General features: G+C 57.3%; 1 protein-coding gene across 1 annotated transcript; it reads right to left on the reverse strand.

Annotated features, from left to right (window-relative positions):
- Nucleotides 1-4254: 4254 nt before the first annotated feature.
- Nucleotides 4255-7845, reverse strand: NPS (neuropeptide S). The gene is made up of 3 exons (XM_055119126.1): nt 7709-7845; nt 7524-7605; nt 4255-4632 (listed from the first exon to the last, which is right to left on the reverse strand). Exons 1-3 carry the CDS (start codon nt 7843-7845, stop codon nt 4453-4455), a joined length of 399 nt encoding a protein of 132 aa, XP_054975101.1. The 3' UTR covers nt 4255-4452.
- Between the last annotated feature and the right edge of the window lie 1270 nt (nt 7846-9115).

A 9115-nucleotide genomic window follows, 5' to 3' on the forward strand; every position in this document is an offset into this window, starting at 1 on the left:
ACTAATTTCACTTCTGGGGGAATCCAGGTGGCTGGTTTTCCAGGCGGTGTTAGTTAGCTGGGACGTTTGGGGCACCGGCTGCCGTGTGCGTGCCCCTGTCCTACGTGGTATATGGCGGGGGGGGGGGGGTCCTGAGCTCTGTGTGAGGCCATGGGGGGCACTTTCCGGGGAGGGAAGTGCCAGGGGTGTGTCACAGGGTGCGTGCTGCTGGCGCTCGGCTCTGCCTGTGCCCGAGGTCCATGTTTGTAGACTCCTGGTCTAGCCCACGCGGCCCCGGTGCCCGAGCTCGGGGTGGGGGGGAGAGGACACAGGTGCGACCCTGAGCTGCACTCGGTTCCCCAAGGAGGAAGACACGGGCCCCAGAATTCTTTCATGCATCGTTTCCGCCGGAGCCCGGCTCCTGTGCGCTCTGGCCCTGTCATCGCCCCGGCACCGTCCAGGGACGCGAGGTGTCCAGTGCAGGCACCAGAGCCGACTCGCAGGGCCCCCGGGGCTGAGCCATCACTCCGCTGTCGCCGGCGAAGCCCCACCTCTGGCCACGCCGTCACGCTCACCCGGGCCCGGCGATGCCCTCGCAGCGGCAGAATTCCCCCTCGGGCCACGTCAAGTCCTGGTGGTCCCTCTGTCCAGGCAGGGGAATGCTCGTCCCCACGAGGAACATCCTGAAAACTGAATACGTCCTCGGTCCTTTGGGCTGGTCGGGAAAGACCCTCGCCCTCCGTCTCCGACCCGACCAGCCTGCCCGCTGAGAAGCGCCGGCCCACCCCAGCAGGGAGGGAGAGCCCCCTGCCCGGGCCCAGGCCTGGACTCTGCCGCCCACCCCAGCTGGCACCCTGGGCTCGACCATGCACCTGCGGCTTCTCTGCAAAGGGGGGCACGGGCACCCCCCGCCCTGGAGGCCCTTCACGGTCTCTCTGCAGTCACGGGGCTGGCGCACACGCGGTGTCCCCGTGTTCTAGGGTGGCACTTGGGCACTGGGCTGTCTTGGGCCCAGCACCTGCCCTGCAGAAGGCCGAGCAGAGGGATCGCAGGAGTGAACGCGGCTGGGCCGGCAGCCCCCTGGCGAGCTGAACAGCGGGGCCAGCACGGCGCCCAGGAGGCCGGAGGGGCGGGCAGGGGCCCTCCCAGAGGGCGTGGGGTCCTCCCGCCGTCGGCAGCCAGCCTGCACGGACACGGGCTGGGCGTCCCGGCGGGAAGGGCAGGCAGGCCGGGCCGGGCAGCTCTTCTCCCGCTGAGGAGAGGAGGAAGAGGAGGACGGGGGCTCGGGCTGGAGGCGACAACACCCCCTTGCTCCGGGGTCTCCTCCCGAGTGGAGCTGCTTCTGCCACCTGCCCCGGGGGGACGCAGCAGGGAGACGAGACGGGACCTCCCAAGTCAGCGCACGGGCCGAGATCTCCGTTTCCCGGCCCCTCGGCCTGGGCTGTCCAAGCCGCGAGTGTAGATGCTCTCGTCCCCCCCTCAGCACCAGGCTCTTCTCTGGGGGCGGACAGAGGCAGCTCCTCTCCACAGGGCGGGCCGTGCCTGTGCCCTCAGGCTGCTGAGCCCGCCCAGCCCGCGCCCCTCCAGGAGATGGGCAGGGGGCGGGGCCGTGGGCCTGGCGCTGGGTCCATCGCGGCCGGCGTGAGCCCGAGGTGCCTGCTGGGCTTCTCACTCTCACCGACTGGCAGGGCTGGGCCCGAGCCACAGTCCTGCCTTGTGCGTGGCCGACCCGGGTCCCACCTCTGGCAGCACATGCAGTTCCTGGAGCACCGTCGGGAGTGATCCCTGAGCACCACCAGGCTGGGACAGCTCCCCCCACCCTAAACCAACTCGGCTAAAGATGCACTGCGGACCCTCTTTCTGGCTCCGAGCGCCCTCCCAAGGGCCCAGAGAGCCCCCCTTTCTGACCCCCGTGCCAGTTAGGATTGGGGCGGTCTCCCTGCCCCCGTGACCCCAGTCTCTCCCCCCCCACACCCCACCGCACAGCCTTCCCCGTGTTTCTCCTGACCCTCTGGTCCTGTCCACCCAAAGGTCAGCAAGGCCTGGGCCGTGCTCTCTCCTGAGCTGCTTTCCCGACCTCATGGCGAACTCGGAGAGGAAGAAGTGAGTGCCCGGGGGCCCCAGAAACGGGCCGTGCTGGGCCCCGTGTGGGGACGCCCGCCCCAGCGAGGTCGCATATCCGCGTCCGCACAGCCGGGTGCTCGAACCTCCAACCGCCACCCTGCTTTGGTGCCTCCCCTCCCCCCAGCTTTCTCTCTCCTTGGGGGCCCTGGTCCTCATGGGGTCTTTCCCGCTCTCCCCCCACCCCCCATGGCGCCTCCTCAGCTCAGGACCACAGACGGGCACAGGATGGCGGGGCCGAGGCGTCCGGGAGGGCTGGGGCCACTTTCATTCTGGCGTCGCCCACACCCTGCCCAGCAGGGGCTCCCAGCAAGGCGAGGTGAGGTCCAGGCTTCTGTCACGGTGAGGACAAGCAGGCGGGAGGGGCCACCAGCAGCGGGGGCTCCCGGCGCCTCTCTGTGCCCAGGAGGCAGCAGAGAAAGTGGCGAGGAGCCCGGCAAAGCTCTGGCCTCCTCGTGGCATCCACAGGCCACGGGCCCTGGGGCAGCCGCGAGCCCCTCTGCCTTCTGTTCCGGGGACCCCTTGGTACCACTGTGGGGTTTCTTTTTTTTTTTTTTTTTTTTTTGCTTTTTGGGTCACACCCAGCAATGCTCAGGGGTTACTCCTGGCTCTGCACTCAGGAATTACTCCTGGCGGTGCTTGGGGGACCATATAGGATGCTGGGAATCGAACCCGGGTCGGCTGCGTGCAAGGCAAACGCCCTACCCGCTGTGCTATCACTCCGGCCCCCACTGTGGGGTTTCACAGTCCGGAGCCGTCCTGGCCTGCCCGCACCCGTCTCTCTCTCCTGCCGACCGGACGTGGGTCTGCTGTGCCTCGGGGCGCTGGGTCCCCGCACCTGACTCGGCTGCGACTCCCCTTCTCTGGGAAGGACGTTTTCCGCGCGCCTGCGCTTTCTCGGCCACGGTGTTTAGAGGCAAAGACTGTCCTCTGGGCTTACCCCCGGGGGAGAGTGCTGGAGATCCAGCCCCGGGAAGAGAGTTTTTCTAATTATGTTTTTGGTGTTTTATTGTTCCAAACTCCCATATAAATGCAAATAGGGAACGAGGACGCTCCGCTCGTGATCACCATCTTTTCTCTCTCCCCTGCAAGAGGCTGCCCGACACCCACTCCGGCTCAGCAACCCGGACCCGCCTCCCAGCTGCACAGGGGTAAGTAACACCCAGTGAGCTGGCTAATCAGCCCGGCGGCCGGCAGGCCCAGGCCCCATCTCCCAGGCCCAGCCCGAGCGTCTCTAACTGCTCTCGGCTCGTCGAGAAGCCGCCTGCCACGGGCGGGAAGGAACAAGGACACGGACTCTTCCTTTGCATGGCCCGGAGCCCCCAGGAGAGTCCAGTAATGGGTGCGGGGGGTTGGGGGGGGGGAGTCACTAGGGCTGATGGCTTAGATCTCTAGACCTGCCCCTGGAGACAAGGTGGGCTCCTCCGGGAAAGCCAGAGGGCAGGTGGGCACTCAGAGGGCCTTTCCCGCCTGTGAAGGCAGCGCCCAGCGCAAAGTGGGCTGCTCCGGGGTCGCAGGCCCCCCCCCCAGAGCCGCAGAATCAATCCCACACGTCCATATTTATGACCAATCCATCTCCCCGAGTGGCGTTAGCATTTCAAAACGGCAATGTCAGGCGTTTCACTGGAAGGGGTGGGGGGTAGGGACAGGAATTAAGCACCTGGCTCAGAACACTGAGCACTGGCTTCAAAAGACACGCACACACGTGTACACGCACACACGTGTACACACACACACACACACACACACAACCAAGGGGCCTCTGGTCTGTCTCTGGGGGACACTGCTCTCGTTCAGGCTGCTTTAAAAAAAATTTTTTTTTGCGTTTTACAATTTAAATGCAGATTAATTTAATTTAGAGGGTCAGGATCAGCCACGTGTGCCTCTGGGCCAGCTGGGGAAGAGACGGACGCGCCCGAGTCTCTGTGGCCGCCCCACCCGTCTCATCTTCTCGGGCGGGGGAGCACGTGCCCGCCCCAGTCAGCTCTGCTAAGTCACCTCGGGAGAGTCCAGGCAGGTAAAGCAGCCTGATGCGACAGCCACACGGGCGGGCAGGACACAGCCCGATCCTCGCCGGCTGGTCTAACACTCACGCCGTCCGGTTTAAGGTAAAAGAAAACGTGTCCCTCCCTGCTCAGGAAGCTGACCCGTGGATCACATAAGCAGTTTACTTTTCACGGTGGCATTTGGGGACAGATTTACATTTAAAAAGAAAAACAACAACCACTTGATTTCCTCTGTGTGGTCACAGAGAGCCCAAAGCAGCGGCACTGGGGGAGAGAGAGGGACCGTCCGCGGGGGCAAGGCGGGCTCCGCGCTGGGATCCGTTCCCAGCGTCCTTTGCACACTTGCTCATGATTTTGCTCTTTGAAAGGAAGTTTTTTTCATCCCCATGCCAACGCCGTTGCGGAAAGACCTTTTCATCAGCATCTTCTCCAAAGCGGGCTTCAGAAAATCGAGCGTGTCTCCCGGGGCTGGCCGGGGTGGGCAGGAGCTCGGCTGGAGGAGAAAACAATCGGATTTTCCAGCTCCCTGGGGATGCGATGGGCGAGAGAGGGAGAGCAGAGCGTTAGGAGGGGAGCTTATTTCCACAGGAGCGATTCTCAGACCCTTCTGGCAACAAATCCAGCATAGCCCATCTTTTTATTTTTCTTTCCAAGAGGGAAAGTTTGTGAAAACACTAAATATACTTTAAATATCAAACGCCCTGACACCTGACGTCCAATTTTACACCAATAATGACAGTGCTGCCACTCTGTATTTGCATCTTACCCTAGACGTAGCAACCTTGTCTATAAAGACTATTTCAAGGGGCCTAAAGGAGTCCTCGGAGCAGTTTTAAAAATTCAAGAAGAGGGGGCTGGAGTGATAGCACAGTGGGTAGGACGTTCGCCTTGCACGTCGTGGAACCAGGTTCGATTCCCAGCATCCCATATGGTCCCCTGAGCACCGCCAGGGGTGGTTCCTGAGTGCAGAGCCAGGAATAACCCCTGCGCATTGCCGGGTATGACCCCAAAAGAAAAAAAATTCAAGAAGTAAAACAACCAGTGGCCACCAAGATACAGAAGTGGGTGGAATTCTTCCCTTCAGGCCCTGGACAGGCCATTGGCCATGTTCTCTAGGGTTGGGGGTGGGAGTGGGGGGCCTGGCTATTTCACCTTCAGTCTTGGGTGTCTTGGTGGCACCCTGAGTCTCTTGGTGGCTCAAGGCCCGGCCACTGTAGGGTCGTGAAGGGGCTCTGAGCTGAGAAGGAGCTAAGTGTGGAATGTGAAAGTCCACGATGTTCTCGGCGACCTGCAGTCCCACAAGGCCCAGAGCACAGGCCTGGGCGGCCCCGGGTGCCAGCAGGGCGCCCTCCATCGCCCTCAGGAAGAGAGCAGGGTGGGTTATCTGGAGGCCCCACGCCACGCGGGAGGGCACAGCTCCGGGAGGCAGGTGGTCACTTCCTGCAGGCCAGGAAATGAGCTGCACGTCAGGGAAGCAGGGGTTCGACTGCAGCGTCGGGCCGTGGAGTGGTGACTCCCACCTCCAGAAACTCCCCGAGGAACATGGGACCACCCGTGTCCTCACAGACAAACTGTCAAGGAAACTGCGCCTCCTTGTCCCAGGGCTCTGGAAATGTGTGGGAGCAGGAAAAGGGCCAAAAGGCTGCCGAGCCCACAGGCGTCTCCATGCTGAAGGGGGGACACTCAGAGATCCCCCCAGGAAAAGGAAAACCATCCCCCGCCCCCGCCCCACCCAGGGGAGAAAGCACATTTTACCTCTTGATTTTGAGTCTGAGCAAAGTCATGGGAGTTTCAAAAATACTGGCCGTGGGAAGCCTAATCCAAGCCTCTGATCCGAACCCCCCGCGCGAGTTTTTTCCTGAATTAACAGAGGAAATCTCAGTGTGGTAGAATGCCATCTATTTTAAACCCCCAGCACGCAGGGGGCCTGTGAGTCATTTCAGGAAGAGACGCTTTCCAGTTCTTTCCAGAAATACTCATGAGCCACCTTGTAGCAGGGGGAAAAGCATCAGTTCTGACGACGAGAGCCCGAGAGTATCCCCCCACGTCCTGAGTGGTGCGGAGAAACTCGGCTGGAGGAGTCAGGACCACCTTGCGTCAGGCCCGCACACAGACCGGCACCATCTATTCACCTGGTGAGCTCAGCAAAGTTTGCACAAGCCTCACAGAAGCCCCCCTGTTTTTGGTCGGCACGTCATTCACCCCAAAACATCCCACTCGGCACCCTTCCTGCGAGACCCAATGATAAGGGAAGCAGAACCGAACAGGCCAAGAAATCCGGACAACTCGGTGAAACAAAGAAAACCCATTTCACCTGTGCACGGGCATCTCCCGGGTGTGCACGGGCAGAAAGAACATTCTCCCTAAAGTGGCACACACTCGCCTCTCACAGAGACGTCAGGGGCGAGTTTCAGGGAGACGATCGGGCGTAATTACGAAGGCGCCTGGGAAAACATTCGGATTCACGGACAAGGCCCACTCGTCACCGTGATCAATGTGCTGCCCGCCAGGATCAATGAGGAAGTCACCGCTGGCTGCTCACGGGAGCGAGGTGGGAAGAGAGGAGCGACATTAAGTAAACACGGAAGAGAATGATGGATGTCGTGACGACCGAGAAGCGGCGTAGAAGCGGGAATCTCATTTGCTTTGAAATCTCATGTGCTTGGTATGTCGGGTGTATGTGACCTCTGAGATCCTCAACTCGGTGTCATAAATGATATTGATTTGAGTAACTACAGGATTCCAGGTCCAATGCAGTGAATCAAAGTTAAAGTATAAGAAAGCGCTCAGTGGCAGGGGATGCCGAAACTTTCAGGGGAGTATTGCCCTAAGACAACTGCAATTTGCCAAAAAATAGTGTTAAAAACTCTAAGGAAAGACATTCATTTTCTGAATCTCTTTAAGCTGCTTTAAAAATGTAGTTAGGCACTCAATCAATTTTTAAATAAATATGTGAATTAATATTTTATGGGATATTTCACTGAGATCTAAATACCTCTATCCCAGATCTGAAAATGTTACCATTTTTGTAAAATTAGGAATCGACTGAATCTGAAAAAAATGATCTGCTGAATTTTTAATAGACTTTCAATGGTTAAATATCTACTTTTATTATAGTGGATACGTGTGGAATGAATAAATTACCACAGGCAAAGCAATTTGCATTGAAATGAATATTTTCCTAGGCAGAGGCTAACTCCTGATGAAGCCAAACAAATGCTCCCCGGGTCCATTGTTATCTGTTGCCCCAGAAATGCTTCTTTGTACTAATTTCATGTCTCCTTGTACTTATTTTCATTGATAGCTCAAATAAAAGGGAAATTACTTTCCTCTCGCGTGTTCCTGGAGGCGCTTTGGAGCTGCACGCTCTGTGCTGCCAGCCAGCCACCTAGTCCAGCACCCGGGAAAGAGTCTTACCTTCGACGGGGGGACGGGGGAGCCGCGGAGCACGCACGCCATGGAGATGGACAGGACGAGGAGCAGGTGGAACTTGGGCGACCTGCAAGGGAAGGGAGAGACTCGGATCAGCCTCGTCCGGGCGAACAGACATGATCAAGCACACGGAGATTCCACATTCTCTGTGGGACAATGTAGCGTCTTACCCCATCATTCTGGACTTTGGCAAATCTCCACAGATCTGCATTTTATTGCCGAACTCCTCCCGGTGACAGTCAGACCCTCCTCGAGGGACACTTTTATACCAGAAAAGTTCAGGAGTAAAAATGTCATCCAGTCCCATCATAGCTGACTAATTGGTCTGGCCACGGCCTTTTGTTCTTGTTAAGTTGGAAAAGGACAATAATATACAGGCTCTGTCACTGAGCCGAGAACGGGTGACTTCACTTAAAGTTCGCCATTTGAAGTGTCCTTCAGAGACGCTGCCTCCTGCCTGTGTCGCTGTGACACGCAGGCCAGGGGTCCCGAGAGGAACCAGAAGCTTTTTAGCTTAGTCTTTAAACACTGAAGAAGGATGGCATTAACTGCGGGAATGTGCCCCGCGCCCGTGTCGGGGAATAACACAAAAGGAATCTTCACCAGCAAGAAAATAGTGTTCATTTGGGGGAACTGTTTGCAGAGCTTTCTACAGGAGTTTCTTCCTCTGATGCTTAAGGTCGGAAGTAAGTGAGCTTTAAGTGAAAGAAGGGAACTCTCTCTCCTCCCTCCCTGTGGCACCCCCAAAGTCCCAAGCCGAGTTTGGGGACATCCTGCCTGGCCTCCACCCCTCCCGAGTCTCCCCATTGCCTATTCTGTGACCCCGGGAGCACACGGTGTGAGCAGAGGGGACTGGAGCGGGCACACACTGGGGGCTCTCCCCACAACGTAAGGGAGGGGAGCTCTGATCTGCCCAGCTCAAGAGCAAAACCCAAGACATGTGAACGTGAGGGTCTCCAAATCAGAGCACGCGGGGCCGAGCACGGGCCACAAAAGCTCAGGGCGGACAGTGCCCAGGATGCTCGTGGAAGCCCTTCTCCACCCGGACAACTCAGAGACGCAGCTGAAAGCAACCGGGTGTTTGTGAAGTCAGAGAAGCTTATGAAAACACAGAAAATGGGAGAGAAGCTTATAGCGGCAGTATTTCATGGAAGAGATGAAAACAATTAGGAAAAAAGTAATATGAAGGAAACAGCCTCAGCTGTAAAAGATAAGTGAAAAATGCCTGATTTCCAAGGAAGAAGGGAAGAAAATGTACCTATAAAATAAGGAAAGACAACGGTATAAGGAGATATCCTTGGAAGGCGATTTTTTTTAAGACCTCATAAAAAGTAAAACTATAAAAGCCTCAACAGGATTGAGAGATAAGGTTAAATAAATATTTCAGATATTAGAAGAAAAAAGACTAAGAATAAATTATTAAAGAATAGCTTCTTATTCTTTAGACCAGTAAGTCCTACCTAGAAATCATAGATGTTCTGCAAAAGAGAAAAAAAAATGAGCACTGGAATTATACATAAAAATAATTCAAGAATATTTGCCTTCAAAGGCACTGTCACCTGCCCATGTCACTGTGA

Source organism: Sorex araneus, chromosome 11 (assembly GCF_027595985.1).
Source record: "Sorex araneus isolate mSorAra2 chromosome 11, mSorAra2.pri, whole genome shotgun sequence".
NCBI lineage: Eukaryota > Metazoa > Chordata > Mammalia > Eulipotyphla > Soricidae > Sorex > Sorex araneus.

What these genes read in the sequence shown, in the direction of transcription:
- NPS (XM_055119126.1), bottom strand. Translation starts at nt 7,845, where the DNA reads ATGGGACTGGATGACATTTTTACTCCTGAACTTTTCTGGTATAAAAGT. An exon ending in CCAAAGTCCAGAATGATGGG is followed by an intron (nt 7,606 to 7,708) that starts GTAAGACGCTAC and finishes CTTCCCTTGCAG; the next exon opens with GTCGCCCAAGTTCCACCTGC. An exon ending in CCCCCGTCCCCCCGTCGAAG is followed by an intron (nt 4,633 to 7,523) that starts GTAAGACTCTTT and finishes TCGCATCCCCAG; the next exon opens with GGAGCTGGAAAATCCGATTG.